This window comes from Salmo trutta, chromosome 33, assembly GCF_901001165.1.
Source record: "Salmo trutta chromosome 33, fSalTru1.1, whole genome shotgun sequence".
Classification (NCBI taxonomy): domain Eukaryota; kingdom Metazoa; phylum Chordata; class Actinopteri; order Salmoniformes; family Salmonidae; genus Salmo; species Salmo trutta.
Window position 1 is genome coordinate 26,494,741 of NC_042989.1, and position 19,342 is coordinate 26,514,082.

Genomic DNA, 19,342 nt, shown 5'->3' on the forward strand with positions numbered 1-19,342 from the left:
TAAAAGAAAAAGCTATAGTAAGGAAACAACAACGAGGGAGAAAAAACAATCCATCCTCACTTCATCTGAAAAGGTCTCGTGATATAACGTTCACTTCATGTGCCTGCAGAATCATTTCAATAGGGTTCATATCTTCACTCTCTGATATTATGTGGAATGAGAATATGAATGACTGAATTGAAAATGCAATATGAGGGATTGACTCAAAGCAACTCATAAACTGTACTTGAATATGCTCTTTATATCAACAATCAGGAAATATGTAAAAGTAGTTCATGCAGATGTATGGAGCCATTTCATAAAGCACTTCAAGAGCAGAGCATCACAAGAAATGTCATGTGCATGTTGTTAATTTCTTAAATCTCAGTTGATATAACATTTTGATATTTACAAACGGGAACTGTCTACCCTTATGTATAACGTTTACTTTGCATGGCTATGTCAACTTATAATCCACCTTGGATAAGAGACCAGCTGTCATCTCAATAGTGTTCATACTCTACTGTATACAGTATGTGTTGTGTCTATTAATGTGGTGCAGTCCCCTCCTCCCCTGTTGTTCTGACCTGTTGTGGCCCTGATGGTGGAGGTGACAGTGGAGGAGGTCATGGTGGGGATGCAGTCATCATCCTGGGAGTAGCCAGCCTGGATGGCCCTCAAGTAGCTGTGGCTCCGTGTCCGGAAACAGCCGGGCAGGTCCAGAGCCTCCACAGCCTGAGATTCCACCTCACTGAACACCGACTCACAGACTGACTCAAACTGACCGTTTATCTCTGTCTCACTCACCTGGAGGAGAGAACAGCAGGGCGAGAGGGGGTCAATTCAATGATAGTTCTTGCCTTTGTGGGAAAACATTCATTGGTTGTATACAACGTTTGATGTTATGGCGACCAGCTAATTGCCAGGAGAGCAAATGTTTGAAAAGGAGAAGGTCTGCAAATGTATTGTTAATTTGAGCATTGTCTTGATGCGCAATTACTTTGTGAAATGTCAAGCATATGACTTGCTCACCAGGACAATGTTTTTTGGTTGTTTTTTTTGTTTTTTTCAATTCCTCCAGTTTGCCACAGTTGCCTAAATAAGGCATTCTGAAATCTATGTTGAAATGTGTAAAGGATTAGAGGAAGTCAAGGTGACATATTCTAGTGGCATAGCATACTGTATGAGTGTTAGTTCCCTCTGAATGCCCTGAGACAATGTGTCCTGATCTCAACAGAACCATTATTTGGCCATCTTAATATCCTGAGACAGATGTGCATCTTGCGATTTAGAGATATCAATTTAGGGAAGTTTAAATGGTCCGATGTGTATCTCACCATTCCCATTTGGCAATCCTGAGAATCGGAGATAAGGATCCTGCTCTATTGCGAGATATATAATCTTGTAATAACCTCAGCAGGGTGCCGTGGAGGCAGAGATAAAGCCAGAGAATTAGCGGGAGAGAGGTTGAGCTTTTAAGACTTGGGACAAATCAATACACTCCGACTTTAAGAGAGAGATTTAGATCTTAAATGAATATAAACCAGACACATAAAAGACTCAAGACTCAATTTTGCACAAATGCACAAATACATGAGGGAGTAATAACTTTTGATAAAAGTATATGCATCTAAGGGAGGGTCAAGACTGAATGAAGGAAGAGAGAAGGATAGGGAACTACAGTATGGAATATCATATAATATCCCATTGTCTTCTGACGGGTGGCGTCATTCTAACGCGAAACGCGTTGCCAGAGTCTGAGCAGACGTCCGTCACGATATCTGACGTAATACAATGATTATATCTTGTAAATATCATTGTTATAGGCCAGAGACTCACCTGGCTGACCTGGCTAACACAGCTTGCCTGGCTGAGAGTGCTGACTGCCCGCATGTAACTCTGGTTCCTGGAGCGGAACTGGGCTGTTGGGAGAGGTGGCTGCCGGTAGTTATAGATGGTGGAGGGATCCAGGGCCAAGCTGGGGTGGGGGTGCATGTCTCTGGAGGCTTGCACCTGGAAGCTCTGACTGAATGGAGAGATAGAGACGACAGAGAGAGAGAGAGAGAGACAACAGAGCGAGAGAGAGAGAGATTGAGAGAGAGACGACAGAGAGAGAGAGAGAGATAGCAGAGAGAGAGAGACGACAGAGAGAGAGAGACGACAGAGAGAGAGATGGCAGAGAGAGAGAGATGACAGAGAGAGAGAGATTGAGAGAGAGACGACAGAGAGAGAGAGAGAGAGAGATGGCAGAGAGAGAGAGATGGCAGAGAGAGAGAGAGACGACAGAGAGAGAGACGACAGAGAGAGAGACGACAGAGAGAGAGACGACAGAGAGACGACAGAGAACGAGAGATGGTAGAGAGAGAGACGACAGAGAGAGAGACGACAGAGAGAGATGGCAGAGAGAGAGAGATGGCAGAGAGAGAAAGAGACGACAGAGAGAGATGGCAGAGAGAGAGAGATGGCAGAGAGAGAGAGACGACAGAGAGAGAGACGACAGAGAGAGAGACGACAGAGAACGAGAGATGGTAGAGAGAGAGCGAGAGAGTGATAGAGACACAAATAGATAGAAAGGGAGATTATTGTACTTGTAAAGGTGTCGTAGAAATTGTCTTAATAATTTAAATTAAACATAGTTTGACAAATAAAAAAGTAATTTGTCACATTGCCACAGGTCTTACAAAAGGGAATAAAACAGTTAAGTGTTAATTACTTCACGGCAGGCATCCTCTGGGTGAGCTGAACTTCAGACTGAGACTGATTATGACATTGCATTGACCAAGAGAGGGGGATCTTCCTCCCTCCACTAAATCATTGCTGTGTTCAACAGTGTCCCCAAAATGGCAATTCGATTTGTTATTGTGCTGAAGCAGCCAATCAATGCTTGGAGATGAGGGAAATGCAAATGAGGAGCTAGTTAGCAAGCAGAGCAAGCATTTCTGAGATAGCAGGAGAGTGTCAACCAGGTCAATTAAATGTGCTTCCCCAGAAGGGAAACACAGCCTTCACTCACGGCATCACAGAGACGCATACAAAGATCTCTACCGCTCTCCATTTGGCAAATCGGACCATAACTCTATCCTCCAGATTCCTGCTCACAAGCGAAAACTCAAACAGGAAGTACCAACGACACGATCAATATGGAAGTGGTCCGATGAAGCGGATGCTAAGCTACAGGACTGTTTCTCTAGCACAAACTGGAATATGTTCCGGGATTCATCCGATGGCATTAAGGAGTTTAAAACATCAGTCAACGGCTTCATTAATAAGTGCATTGACAACATTTCCCCACAGTGACCGTACGTACATATCCTAACCAGAAGTCATGGATTAAAGGCAACATCTGCACTGAGCTACAAGCTAGAGCTGCCGCTTTCAAGGAGAGGGACACAAATCTGCTCGCTTATAAGAAGTCCCGCTACACCCACCGATGAACCATCAAACAAGCAAAGCGTCAATACAGGACTAAGATCGAATCCTACTACACCAGCTCTGACACTCATAGGATGTGGCAGGGCTTGCAAACTATCACGGATGACAAAAGGAAACCCAGCCGAGAGTTGCCCAGTGACGCAAGCCTACCAGACGAGCTTAATGCTTTCTATGCTCGCGTTGAGGCAAGCAACACTGAAACATTTGTGAGACCACCAGCTGTCCCAGACAACTGTAGAATCAGGCTCACAAGGCAGAGGGTAGTGCGTACAGCCAGTACATCACTGGTGCCGAATTCCCTGCCATCCAGGACCTCTATACCAGGCGGGGTCAGAGGAAGGCCCAAAACATTGTCAAAGACTCCAGTCACCCGAGTCATAGACTGTTCTCTCTGCTACAGCACAGCAAGTGGTACTGGAGGACCAAAAAGCACCTGAACAGCTTCTATCCCCAAGCCATAAAACTTCTGAACTAAAATGGTTGATACTAAATTATTTAACTTCATATGGAGGAATAAACCTAACTATTTAAGAAAAGCGGTAATATGTAGCACCCAAAGTGAGGGAGGGTTGAATGCTCTGGATTTTAAAACATCTAATATAATCGTTACGATCAAATGGATACAGAACTATTTAAGAAATAAAGATAGCATTTGGATGATAATCCCTAATTTAATATTCCAACAGAAACCTGCTACTTTTACTCTCTGTTCTGAACGTAACAGATGACCAGTTCTGATAGCCTTTAGCCGTACCCTTATCCTACACCCCCTCTGTTCCTCTGGTGATATAGAGGTTAATCCAGGCCCTGCAGTGCCTAGCTCCACTTCTACTCCCCAGGTGCTCTCATTTGTTGACTTCTGTAACAGTAAAAGCCTTGGTTTCATGCATGTTAACATTAGAAGCCTCCTCCCTAAGTTTGTTTTATTCACTGCTTTAGCACACTCTGCCAACCCGGATGTCCTAGCCTTGTCTGAATCCTGCCTTAGGAAGACCACCAAAAACCCTGCAATTTCCATCCCTAACTATAACATTTTCCGACAAGATAGAACTGCCAAAGGGGGAGGTGTTGCAATTTACTGCAGAGATAGCCTGCAGAGCTCTGTCTTACTATCCATGTCTGTACCCAAACAGTTTGAGCTTCTACTTTTAAAAATCCATCTTTCCAGAAACAAGTCTCTCACCGTTGTTGCTTGCTATAGATCACCCTCTGCCCCCAGCTGTGCCCTGGACACCATATGTGAATTGATTGCCCCCCATCTATCTTCAGAGCTCGTGCTGCTAGGTGACCTAAACGGGGACAGGCTTAACACCCCGGCCATCCTACAATCTAAGCTTGATGCCCTCAATCTCACACAAATTATCAATGAACCTACCAGGTACAACCCCAGATCTGTAAACACGGGCCCCCTCATGGATATCATCCTAACCAACTTGCCCTCCAAATACACCTCTGCTCTTTTCAACCAAGATCTCAGCGAACACTGCCTCGTTGCCTGCATCCGTAATGGGTCTACGGTCAAACAACCACCCCTCATCATTGTCAAACGCTCCCTAAAACACTTCAGCGAGCAGACAATTCTAATCGACCTGGCCCGGGTATCCTGGAAGGATATTGACCTTATCCCGTCAGTAGAGGATGGCTGGTTATTCCTTAAAAGTGCCATCCTCACTATCTTAAATAAGCATGCCCCATTAAAAAAAAATGGAACCAGGAACAGATATAGCCCTTGGTTCACTCCAGACCTGACTGCCAGCACAAAAACATCCTGTGGCATTCTGCATTAGCATCGAATAGCCCCCGTGATATACAACTTTTCAGGGAAGTTAGGAACCAATATACACAGGCAGTTAGGAAACCTAAGGCTAGCTTTTTCAAACAGAAATTTGTATCCAGTAGCACAAACTCAAAAACGTTCTGGGACACTGTAAAGTCCATGGAGAATAAGAGCACCTCCTCCCAGCGGCACACTGCACTGAGGCTAGAAAACACTGTCACCACCGATAAATCCACTATAATTGAGAATTTCAATAAGCATTTTTCTATGGCTGGCCATGCTTTCCACCTGGCTACCCCTACCCTAATCAACAGCCCACCACTCCCCACAGCATCTCGCCCAAGCCTCCCCCATTTCTCCTTCTCCCAAATCCAGATAGCTGATGTTCTGAAAGAGCTGCAAAATCTGGACCCGTACAAATTAGCCGGGCTAGAGAATCTGGACCCTCTCTTTCTAAAATGATCTACAGAAATTGTTGAAACCCCTATCACTAGCCTGTACAATCTCTCTTTCATATCGTCTGAGATTCCCAAAGATTGGAAAGCTGCCATGGTCATCCCCCTCTTCAAAGAGGGAGACACTGTAGACCCAAACTGCTACAGACCTATATCTATCCTACCCTGCCTTTTTAAGGTCTTCGAAAGCCAAGTTAACAAACAGATTACTGACCATTTCGAATCCCACCGTACCGTCTCCGCTATGCAATCTGGTTTCAGAGCTGGTCATGGGTGCACCTCAGCCACGCTCAAGGTCCTAAACGATATCATAACCGCCATCGATAAGAGACATTACTGTGCAGCCATATTTATCAACCTGGCCAAGGCTTTCGACTCTGTCAATCACCACATTCTTATTGGCAGACTCAACAGCCTTGGTTTCTCAAATGATTGCCTCGCCTGGATCACCAACTACTTCTCTGATAGAGTTCAGTGTGTGAAATCGGAGGGCCTGTTGTTCGGACCTCTGGCAGTCTCTATGGGGGTGCCACAGGGTTCAATTCTCGGGCCGACTATCTTCTCTGTATACATCAATGATGTTGCTCTTGCTGTTGGTGATTCTCTGATCCACCTCTACGCAGACGACACCCTTCTGTATACCTCTGGCCCTTCTTTGGACACTGTGTTAGCTAACCTCCAGACGAGCTTCAATGCCGTACAACTCTCCTTCTGTGGCCTCCAACTGCTCTTAAACGTAAGTAAAACTAAATGCATGCTTTTCAACCAATCGCTGCCCGCACCTGCCCGCCCGTCCAGCATCACTGCTCTGGACGGTTCTGACTTAGAATATGTGGACAACTACAAATACGTAGGTGTCTGGTTAGACTGTAAACTCTCCTTCCAGACTCACATTAAGCATCTCCATTCCAAAATTAAATCTAGAATCGGCTTCCTATTTCGCAAAACAAAGCATCCTTCACTCATGTTGCCAAACATACCCTCGTAAAACTGACCATCCTACCGATCCTCAACTTCGGCGATGTCATTTACAAAATAGCCTCCAACACTCTACTCAACAAATTGGATGCAGTCTATGACAGTGCCATCCGTTTTGTCACCAAAGCCCCATATTCTACCCACCACTGCGACCTGTACGCTCTCGTTGGCTGGCCCCCGCTTCATAGTCGTCGCCAAACCCACTGGCTCCAGGTCATTTACAAGTCTCTGCTAGGTAAAGCCCTGCCTTATCTCAGCTCACTGGTCACCATAACATGCACCCACCCGTAGCACGCACTCCAGCAGGTATATCTCACTGGTCACCCCCAAAGCCAATTCTTCCTTTGGCCCCCTTTCCTTCCAGTTCTCTACTGCCAATGACTGGAACGAACTGCAAAAATCACTTAAGCAGGAGACTCATATCTCCCTCACTAGCTTTAAGCACCAGCTGTCAGAGCAGCTCACAGATCACTGCACCTGTACATAGCCCATCTGTAAATTGCCCATCTGTAAATAGCCCATCCAACTACCTCATCCCCATACTGTATTTATTTACCTTCCTCCTTTGCACCCCAGTATCTCTACTTACACATTCATATATACATATATATATATATATATATATATATATATATATATATATATATATTCTTCACATCTACCATTCCAGTGTTTAATTGCTATATTGTAATTACTTCGCCACCATGGCCTATTTATTGCCTTACCTCCCTTATCCTACCTCATTTGCACATACTGTATATAGACTTTTTCTACTGTATTATTGACTGTATGTTTGTTTATTCCATGTGTAACTCTGTGTTGTTGTATGTGTCGAACTGCTTTGCTTTATCTTGGCTAGGTCGCAGTTGCAAATGAGAACTTGTTGTCAACTAGCCTACCTGGTTAAATAAAGGTGAAATAAATAAAATAAAAATTACTCAAATGCAACTTTGACATGGGTAAAATCCCTATTAAGCTTACCAAATTTCATAAACAAGTACTTTTAACTTGGAACACAATTTTTCCCCACATAGGTATACAATCTGGAATAATAAAGACATAAAATACAGAAACAAGTCTTTAATTTTCCAGAACTGGTTTGACAACAACATTATTTGGGTTACATAATTATTGAATAATGATGGCCAACTATATGATTATCAAGGATTTATGAGAACACACAATGTTACATTCACTCCTGAGGAGTATCAAATTGTTGTTAGAGCTGTCCCTAAAGGTGCTATTCTTCTTTTAGGAGAATATAACAATACTCCAAGTATAACTGTTGAGGATTTTGTAGACTCAATACAATTAGAAGGAATTGACATTTTAAACTATAAATGTAATAACATGTATATAAGGAAACTATGTCAATATGTTACTATTCCCTCTGCTAAAATGTACTGGAATGCAGCCCTAGGACAAGTGAACTGGAACAAAGTTTCGTTGTTGCCTGGTAAATATTGTAAATCTAATAAGGAGAACGAAGTATCATACAAACTCATTCTTAGAATCTACCCAGTAAAGACCTTTATTATACACAGATTTAAAATAGCTATTGATAACAAAAGTATATTTTGTGGTTGTGGCCCAGAAACTCTTGGTCATTTATTTTGGGACTGTTCTTATGTCAGAAGATATTGGAGTGAGTTAGAAGATTTTATTTTAAAAGAAACAACTATTAATGTTAATCTGAGAGACGCTGATGTTATGTTTTATTGTGATCCAAATGATACGGACCCTGACTTAACTTCCACTGTTCATTTGTTTATCTTTCATGGAAAATTCTTTATCCATAAAATGAAGTGGGCAAGAGAACAAACCCCTCTTCACATTATTTAATATAGAATTTAAATATTATTTTGAAATGATCAGTAAATGTAAAAACCAAAAGCAATACGTACCATAAAAGTATTTAACAAATTGGAAATGAATCTGGATATGTAATACCCCTGCCTGTTAGGTTTATGTACTCTTATTTGTATATTTCTGTTAAAAAATGTTTTTAAATAAAAGACTTCTGAACAGTTAATCAAATGGCTAGCCGGACTATTTACATTGACCCCCTTTCTTATTTATTTCTTTATCTTAATGTATTTACGCTGCCTCCCTGGCACTGGCTCTATGCACACTCACTAGACTCTACCCACGCACTCATACACACTACACTGACACTCCAACACACACACACACACGCATGCATATACACACACACTTCATATGCTCACAAACACAAAACACACACACACACACATAGACACTTTCACACTATTCACATATGCTGCAGCTAATCTGTTTATTATATATCCTGATTACCTAGTCAATCAAATTTCAAATTTCAATCAATCAAATGTATTTATAAAGCCCTTCTTATATCAGCTGATGTCACAAAGTGCTGTACAGAAATTCAGCCTAAAACCCCAAACATCAAACAATGCAGGTGTAGAAGCACGGTGGCTAGGAAAAACTCCTAGTCACTTTTACCCCTACCCACATGTACCATTATCTCAATTACCTCAACTACCTCGTACCCCTGCACATTGACTCAGTACTGGTACTCCTTGTATATAGCCTCGTTATTTTTTTATTGTGTTACTATTTCCTTTTTATATTGCAAATATGTGTCTTACTTTTTAACTCTGCATTGTGGGGAATGGGCTCGTAAGTTAGCATTTCCAATGTAAAGTCTACACCTGTTGTATTCGGCGCATGTGATCAACACAATTTGATTTGATTTGATTTGGACTAGAACTGCTACCATTTTCTACCAAAACTGAAATGGAAAGTGCAGAGCATAGAGGGAGGAAGAACAGGTAGAATACAAACTAATGTTCAGGTCAGATAGGGATAAGTAAGCTGTTTTCAGCCTTTGTGTAGAAACAAAAATTGCCATTTTTCAGTATGACCAATGCTAGTGTGATTTAAACCCTGCATCAAGAATTAGCAGAGACGGACCTCATGCATTTATACTGCATTCATAGACTATATCAATCATTCATACACAGTATAGAAAGTTCTCCCTGGTTCAGATTACATCCAGAGATGAGCCTAGGAAAGAAGGGAATTCAGATTCAGAGGCTCAGTTTAACTAACTAATGTACTATCAAAAACAGAGATTAGTCACCGGTCAAGACCAGCTACCACTGTGATGATGTTCAATATCAGTTAAAGACAAACCCACAGTAAGCTGTAAGTTAGACAGAGCCTGTATTGTGTTGAATGGTGCTGTACGGCTAGAGAAATAGGAGATAGATTGGCCTGGCTGACCTCTCATTGACTAGCAGTGAGTGTTTGCTGTATGAGGTGTCTATACGGCTGACCTCTCATTGACTAGCAGTGAGTGTTTGCTGTATGAGGTGTCTATACGGCTGACCTCTCATTGACTAGCAGTGAGTGTTTGCTGTATGAGGTGTCTATACGGCTGACCTCTCATTGACTAGCAGTGAGTGTTTGCTGTATGAGGTGTCTATACGGCTGACCTCTCATTGACTAGCAGTGAGTGTTTGCTGTATGAGGTTCCATATTGAGTCTGTCAGCAATGCTCAGCTCCAGCTGGCTCTTCAGCCGGACCACTGCAACATGCAGCACCAGAGAGAGAGAGAGAGAGAGAGAGAGAGAGAGAGAGCGAGAGAGAGAGAGAGAGAGAGAGAGAGTAGGGAGGGAGAACACCGTGCTTGTATTCACCTTAAGTCTGCAGCAAAATTGGTGATGTAGTTACACACGTCACTGTTCATTTTATTCACCCGGTAAGAGCTGTGGGTAGAGAGAAGAAACTGTGTTACTAGGCCCATTGCTGGTGGGAGTCAATGGATGCGGGTGTGACTGAGATCATGGACAACATCAACAGTTTCAGATAGATTTTTGTGGGGACATCAAACGTTTGCATGAGATGTTAACCAAAGTGCTGCAAACATTAGGGTGATACAATACACGTTTAAGGACAGGATGGCCACAGAAACTAATGGTATTATTGGTCATGTGGAAGATGCTAGTTGTAGACTGACAGACAGTGGTGCTTAATGGCAGACAGTATTACCTCATGAACAGTAATTGACCGATAATGACATAGATGAGGCCTTTTAGTATTGATGAACATTAGTTATACATACAGTTGTACAATTCAAAAACAAAATCAGTCTAAACTGCACTTAAGAAGATCATGAGCAATAATACGTAGGCCTATCGGCAACGGCTCATTTACCCATGAAGTCTTGAATAAATAAGTCATATCTAATGGCAATTTAGTTGTGCGTAAATGAGCAAACCGAGGAGTAAAATACAACTAAAAGTTCTATCCATGAACATTGAAAGCAGCTCCAGCTTTAAGCTGACAATATCAGATGAAAGTGCAGCACATTGACTGACTGAGGGACATCATGTGCATCGCTTTATCCATCATCTCTACGCCGTAGATGTCTATTATAGTCGATAGAGCTGAGGCAAGCTGTTTCACAAAAAGACGACCCTTTATCATTTTTTACCCCAGCACATTTGCCTTTAATGTCTCCAACTGTTGCTAATGCACTTCACATTGTTTCCCAATATGAAACTACTGTATAGCACGATGTGAATCTCTGCCTCCCTCTCTCTCTCTCTCTCTGTCTGCCTTTCATGCTGGCTGTGAATTGGCCTGTTGTACTCTTTGTGGTTAAACAAAGACGCTATGCCGAGACAAAGTCATTGTACTGAGTTCTACAAACATGAAGAGAGAGGGAGAAGTCAAATGTAAGAGCACAAATGAGAGAGAAAATGCTGCAGGTAGGTGAATGTGAGTGATATATAATAGAATAATACACTGAGTTTACAAAACATTAAGAACACCATCCTAATATTGAGCTGCACTCTCCCCTTTTGCCCTCAAAACAGACTCAATTTGTCGGGGCATGGACTCTACAAGGTGTTGAAAGCGTTGCACAGGGATGCTGGCCCATGTTGACCTTAATGCTTCCCACAGTTGTGTCAAGTTAGCTGGCTGTAGTTTGGGTGGTGGACCCTTGTTGTTACACAAGGGAAACTGTTGAGTGTGAAAAACCTAGCAGCGTTGCAGTTCTTGACACAAACCAGTGTGCCTGGCACCTACTACCATACCTCGTTCAAAGGCACTTAAATCTTTTGTCTTTCCCATTCACCCTCTGAATGGCACATATACACAATCCATGTCTCAATTGTCTCGTGGCTTAAAAATCATTATTTAACCTGTCTACACTGATTGAAGTGGATTTTTTAATTTTTTTTAATTGAACCTTTATTTAACCAGGTAGGCTAGTTGAGAACAAGTTCTCATTTGCAACTGCGACGTGGCCAAGATAAAGCGTAGCAATTCGACACATAGAACAACACAGTTACACATGGAATAAACAAAACATAGAGTCAATAATACAGTAGAACAAAAGAAAACAAAACGTTTATATACAGTGAGTGCAGATGAGGTAAGTTAAGGCAATAAATAGGCCAGGGGGGCGAAGTAATTACAATATAGCAATTAAACACTGGAATGGTAGATGTGCAGAAGATGAATGTCAAGTAGAGATACTGGGGTGCAAAGGAGCAAGATGAATACATAAATACAGTATGGGGATGAGGTAGGTAGATAGATGGGCTGTTTACAGATGGGCTATGTACAGGTGCAGTGATCTGTGAGCTGCTCTGACAGCTGGTGCTTAAAGCTAGTGAGGGAGATATGAGTCTCCAGCTTCAGAGATTTTTGCAGTTCGTTCCAGTCATTGGCAGTAGAGAACTGGAAGGAAAGGCGGCCAAAGGAGGAATTGGCTTTGGGGGTGACCAGTGAGATATACCTGCTGGAGCGCATGCTGCGAGTGGGTGCTGCTATGGTGACCAGTGAGCTGAGATAAGGCGGGGCTTTACCTAGCGGAGACTTGTAGATAACCTATAGCCAGTGGGTTTTGCGACGAGTATGAAGCGAGGGCCAACCAACGAGAGCGTACAGGTCACAGTGGTGGGTAGTGTATGGGGCTTTGGTGACAAAATGGATGGCACTGTGATAGACTGCATCCAGTTTGTTGAGTAGAGTGTTGGAGGCTATTTTATAGATGACATCACCGAAGTCGAGGATCGGCAGGATGGTCAGTTTTACGAGGGTGTATTTGGCAGCATGAGTGAAGGATGCTTTGTTGCGAAATAGGAAGCCGATTCTAGATTTAATTTTCGATTGGAGATGCTTAATGTGAGTCTGGAAGAAGAGTTTACAGTTGTGACGTAGAAGTCCGTCACTGGCCGTGGGCAGAATTTGGTACTTTAACGCACGCACACATTCATCACTCCTCCCTGCTCTGTTATCAGTTAGGTTAACAATGTGTGTCGACACACAAGTTAACTCCTCTATCTTAGTACATACATTTCACACTTACGTCAGGAACCGGTTATAGTATAAAGAAATAAACAGACAAGTGTTCATATTTAATATAAGCAATATTTCTTATACTTAGATGTTATGGATGAGCGCGTTGTTTGTTTGTTCTGTTCCTCTCTCTCTCCATCTCTGTAGCTTCCGGGTATTCTGGATAAGGACCCGAGCTAAGGGAATTGGGCTGACTTTGTAGTGCCTGTCCCGAATGGCTCATTAATGTAAATGGGCATATTGAAAGACACTGTCAGTAGTGATGTAATTTTGTAAATGTTGTATTGTGATATTGTTTTATAAAAAACGTGTTGCAATGAGTATGTTTAGTTGAATGGAAAATGTAGGTTTGAATAGGTAATTGCTTAATTAATTAGTGTTAATTGTTCTGAGGGGAGGGGCTACCCCTACAAAAGGAGCCTCTCTTTCAGTTCATCGAGAGGCATTTTTGGATTGAGCTGTGGATGGGGCAGCATTGTTTTTAGCTGTCCCATAAGGTATACGTTTCATGGTAGTACTGTTGTTTTTGTTCCGGAATCACTATGTAAATAAACACCCTTGCACAGAAGAACTTTTGCGGCTCCGCCATCTTTTTATTTTTGATAGAGGTTAGGTTTTCCAGTTTAGCCTTCTGGCCTACTCTACGTGACAACAGTCTAACCAGACACCCAGGTATTTGTAGTTGTCCACATATTCTAAGTCAGAGCCGTCTAGAGTAGTGATGCTGGATGGGCGAGCAAGTGCGGGCAGTGATCGATTGAATAGCATGCATTTAGTTTTACCTGCGTTTAAGAGCAATTGGAGGCCACAGAAAGAGAGTTGTACGGCATTGAAGCTCGTCTGGAGGTTAGTTAACAAAGTGTCCAAAGAGGGGCCAGAAGTATACAGAATGGTGTCGTCTGCGTAGAGGTGGATCAGAGAATCACCAGCAGCAAGAGCAACATCATTGATGTATACAGAGAAGAGAGTCGGCCCGAGAATTGAACCCTGTGGCACACCCATAGAGACTGCCAGAGGTCCGGACAACAGGCTCTCTGATTTGACACACTGAACTCTATCAGAGAAGTAGTTGGTAAACCAGCCGAGGCAATCATTTGAGAAACCAAGGCTGTCGAGTCTGCCAATAAGAATGTGGTGATTGACAGAGTCGAAAGCCTTGGCCAGGTCGATGAATACGGCTGCACAGTAATGTCTCTTATCGATGGCGGTTATGATGTCATTTAGGACCTTGAGCGTGGCTGAGGTGCACCCATGACCAGCTCTGAAACCAGATTGCATAGCGGAGAAGGTATGGTGGGATTCGAAATGGTCAGTAATCTGTTTGTTAACTTGGGTTTTGAAGACCTTAGAAAGACAGGGTAGGATAGATATAGGTCTGTAGCAGTTTGGGTCTAGAGTGTCTCCCCCTTTGAAGAGGGGGATGACCGCGGCAGCTTTCCAATCTTTGGGAATCTCAGACGATATGAAAGAGGTTGAACAGGCTAGTAATAGGGGTTGCAACAATTTCGGCAGATAATTTTGGAAAGAGAGGCTCCAGATTGTCTAGCCCGGCTGATTTGTATGGGTCCAGATTTTGCAGCTTTTTCAGAACATCAGCTATCTGGATTTGGGTGAAGGAGAAATGGTGGGGGCTTTGGCGGGTTGCTGTGGAGGGTGCCGGGCAGTTGGCCGGGGTAGGGGTAGCCAGGTGGAAAGCATGGCCAGCTGTAGAGAAATGCTTATTGAAATTCTCAATTATAGTGGATTTATCAGTGGTAACAGTGTTTCCAAGCCTCAGAGCAGTGGGCAGCTGGGAGGAGGTGCTCTTATTATCCATGGATGCTAATGCAGAACGCCACAGGATGTTTTTGTGCTGGTCAAGGGCAGACCGGTCTGGAGTGAACCAAGGACTATATCTATTCCTAGTTCAAAATTTTTTCAGTGGAGCATGCTTATTTAAGATGATGAGGAAGGCACTTTTAAAGAATAGCCAGGCATCATCTACTGACGGGATGAGGTCACCGTCATTCCAGGATACCCCGGCCAGGTCTATTAGAAAGGCCTGCTCGCAGAAGGGTTTTAGGGAGCATTTCACAGTGATGAGGGGTGGTCGTTTGGTCGCAGACCCTTTACGGATGCAGGCAATGAGGCAGTGATCGCTGAGATCTTGATTGAACACAGCAGAGGTGTATTTGAAGGGCGAGTTAGTTAGGATGACATCTATGAGGGTGCCCGTGTTTACGGATCTGGGGTTGTACCTGGTAGGTTCATTGATAATTTGTGTGAGATTGAGGGCATCAAGCTTAGATTGTAGGATGGCCGGGGTGTTAACATGTCCCAGTTTAGGTCACCTAGTAGCACGAGCTCAGAAGATAGATGGGGGGCAATCAATTCACATATGGTATCGAGGGCACAGCTGGGGGCAGAGGGAGGTCTATAGCAAGCGGCAACAGTGAGAGACTTGTTTCTGGAAAGGTGAACAAGTGACATCCATTAGGGATCATAGCTTTCACCTGGATTCACCTGGTCAAGTCTGTCACGGAAAGAGGAGGTGTTGTCACATCCTGACCCTAGTAAGATGTCATTTTCTATAGTAGTGTAGGGCAGGGCGTGACAGGGGGTGTTTTTGGGCTGATCTATGTTTTCTAGTTCTATGTTTAAATTCTAGTTTTCTATTTCTATGTTGGATTGTTTGAGGTTGATCTCTAATTGAAGGCAGCTGATCCTCATTTGCCTGTGATTAGAGATCATATTTAAGTAGGGCTTTTTATCATTGTGGTTTGTGGGATTGTCTTTTAAGTAGTGTGTTGTCCTCTCTGCGTTCACGGTTTGTTGTTTTGGTATTTCAAGTTTTCTGTATTTGCATTCAGTTTCACTTTTAATAAATATGTGGAACTACGAAAACGCTGCATTTTGGTCCGCTCTTTCGAACAGCCATGACAGGTGTTCATAATGTTTTGTACACTCTGTGTGTAATAATAATATCATATACTCAGTGGCCAGTTTATTAGGTATACCTATCTAGTACCGGGTCAGAACAGCCTGAATTCTTCTGGGCATGGAAACGTTGCTCAATTGCATAAAGGGACCTAATGTGTGCCTGGAAGACATTACCCACACCTTTACACCACTGCCACCAGCCTGAACCGTTGACACCAGGAAGGATGGGGCCATGGACTCATGCTGCTTCCGTCAAATCCTGACTCTGTCATCAGCATGATGCAACAGGAACTGGGGTTCGTCGGACCAGCCAATGTTTTTCCACTCCTCAATTGTCCAGTGTTGGTGATCTTGTGCCCACTGGAGCCACTTCTTGTTTTTAGCGCTTAGGAGTGGAACCTGGTGTGGTCGTCTGCTGCAATATACCCATAAATGACAAGGACCAACGAGATGCGTTCCGAGATGCCGTTCTGCAAACCACTGTTGTATTGTGCTGTTATTTGCCTGGTTGTGGCCCGCCTGTTAGGTTGCACAATTCTTGCCATTTTCCTTTGACCTCTCTCAGGACTGCCGCTGACTGGATGCTTTTTGTTTGTCACACCATTCTCGGTAAACCCTAGACACTGTTGAGTGTGAAAAGCCCAGGAGGCTGGCCGTTTCTGAGTTACTGAAACCGGTGTGCACTGGCTCCGACAATCATACCACGCTCAAAGTCACTTAGGTCACTCGTTTTGCCCATTCTAATGTTCAATCGGACAGTAAGTGAATGCCTTGATGCCTGTATACTTGCTTTATATAGCTAGTCATGTCCACGTGACTCTCTGTCTGTAGGAGCAAACCATTTTCGTGAATGGGGTGATGTACCTAATATGCCATTTAGCAGAGGCTTTTATCCAAAGCGACTTACAGTCATCAAATCAAATCAAATTGTATTGGTCACATACACATATTCAGCCGATGTTATTGCAGGTATAGCGAAATGTTTGTGTTCTTAGGTCCAACAGTGCAGTAATATCAAACAATTCACAACAATACACACAAATCTAAAGTTAAAGAATTTAAGTTAAGACATTTTTAAATGTTAGGACTAGCAATGTCAGTGGCATTGACTAAAATACAGTAGAATAGAACACAGTACATACATATGAAATGAGTAAAGAAGTGTGTAAACATTATTAAAGTGACCAGTGATTCCATGTCTATGTTTATAGGGCAGGAGCCTATAAGGTGCCGGGTTGAGTAACCGGGTGGTATCCGTCTAGTGATGGCTATTTAACAGTCACCCTGAACAGATGACGGCAATAGTCACACGAATTAGGACTTCTGGGAAATGAGTGTGCTCTATAACAGGAAGGTGAGCTGATATAGGGCCGACAGCATCGCAGACAACCACAACTAACAGAGAAGCTCAATGGAGAATAATCACATTGTCTGAATGTTTACTGTCAGTGGGACTGATAATAATGAGCAGTGAAGTTTAGCCTCATCCATCATCCCAGAAAACAGGGGTCAGGAGACAGTAAGGAAATCAGGAAGTCAGAGGGACCTACAAATGTGTTTAAGCCCCATTACAAAGCCATTATAATCATCAATGTTTAATGATAAGACTTCCAGATCATCATGAGCATACAGATGGAGATATAAATAAATAGCAGATACACAGCAAATTAAGCATTTGTCTGCTTCTGTGGCAGAAGGATATTGTACACATACACTCTTAGAAAACAGGTGCCATCTAGAACCTAAAAGTTTTTTTGGGCTATCCCCATAGATATGGTAAAGGAGTAAATCGAACTTGAGCAAAACAATGTAATTGCTATGAAAATGCGTGGGTAAAAGGGCCGTGGGGGAAAGATCCCGAGTCTCCTATTGCTCCGCAGCAAAATTTGCCTACATTTAGGCTATTATTCATATTATGTGTATTTAAAGTATAATGCTAGTATGTTCATGTCATCATTACCAATCAACTGCATTACAGTTAAAAACGACTTTGACTAACATCAACGATTTCTGTATGCTAGCTATGCTAACCAGCTTATACGAATGGGAGTTAGCATTTCGTAGTGGCTTCATCTTAACCTGAAAAGGGAAAACAGCCAAATATCTAAAAAATATACTTAAGTAACCACATTGTGGGCCTGTTACAATACATAAATCACGACGTATTTCACGAATATCCACTTTGTTAGATCAGATTTTTTGAATGTGCGCCAATCTGGTCAATGGAATGCTTACCTCATCTATAGGAGAACCCTCTGAATGACCCTTTTTGGTTCTAGAACCCTTTGGGTTACAGGTAGAAAAAAATGGTTTTACCTGGAACCAAAAAGGGTTATCCTACAGAGACAGCTGAATAACCCTTTTGAAACACTTTCTTCTAAGAGTGTACCATATTGGTTAGTCAGCTTGCCTCCATTTCAGCCTTCAAGTTGAGGACAGTTACTGTTGTGCAATGACTGTACCATTATAGACAATAAGCACTGTACCCTTACAGACAACAAGGACTGTACCATTATAGACAACAAGGTCTGTACCATTATAGACAACAAGGTCTGTACCATTACAGACAACAAGGACTGTACCCTTACAGACAACAAGGACTGTACCCTTACAGACAACAGGGACTGTACCATTATAGACAACAAGGACTGTACCATTATAGACAACAAGGACTGTACCCTTACAGACAACAAGGACTTAAACTATGAGTGAAAGTACCACACAGATCCAAGCACGAGGCCTACTTACACAAAGTCAAAGTATTGTGGAAACAGCTCAGTAAACAAAGAAGAAGTTTATGCAGCATGTGTCTAAAACAGCAACTAATCAATGGAATGGGATTCCTCTCCGACCTTGAGATGTGAGCAACAAGCGTTCATATGATACGCAATCACAGTCTGAATGAATAATTAATTGCCTTATGCCACATCAGGAGTTTTATTCGTTACGGCTGCTACTCAAGAGGCCAATCATAATTTGAAGGGTAAAAAAGTTATTTTAAAACCTGCCCAAAATAGCTGGGATTGATTGGCTTGGTTTTTGTAGACCTTGCCCCCACATTCTTGATGAGAAGGCAGCCATTAGAGAAAGTGTGCTTCTCTCCAATGATGGGGAGTGCTCCTCTGCTTCCCAATCAAATGCTACAGTGCTATCAGACGCTGTGTACCATGCCTGATTGACTCATTAACTTAATTATCCTGCTATGCAGTAATGCTTTAAATTGCCACATGCCATTCCAGTCCCATCATCATCATTAATACATCCATTAAACCAGTTTGGAAAGTCCCTCTTATTGCGGCGAGAAATCCAATATACAAATTCCATTCATCATAGTCTACAGTCTATAGGTCGGGACCCCAAGGGATCTTTGGGGGCTGTAAATGATTATTAATTAAGATGATCGTCGACGTCAGTCCCCTCTTGTGGCGGGGCGTTTCGGCTGAA

The 19,342-nt window shown here is 42.8% G+C and overlaps 1 protein-coding gene across 1 annotated transcript in view; it reads right to left on the reverse strand.

The window, feature by feature from the left end:
* Positions 1-19,342, reverse strand: part of LOC115172763 (disks large-associated protein 2) — a 207,647-nt gene that overhangs the window by 37,792 nt on the left and 150,513 nt on the right. The window contains exons 5-6 of the mRNA XM_029730497.1: positions 1,819-2,005; positions 567-786 (exon numbers count right to left, since the gene is read on the reverse strand). Coding sequence (XP_029586357.1) covers positions 567-786; positions 1,819-2,005 — 407 coding nt within the window. The remainder of the gene's footprint in view (positions 1-566; positions 787-1,818; positions 2,006-19,342) is intronic.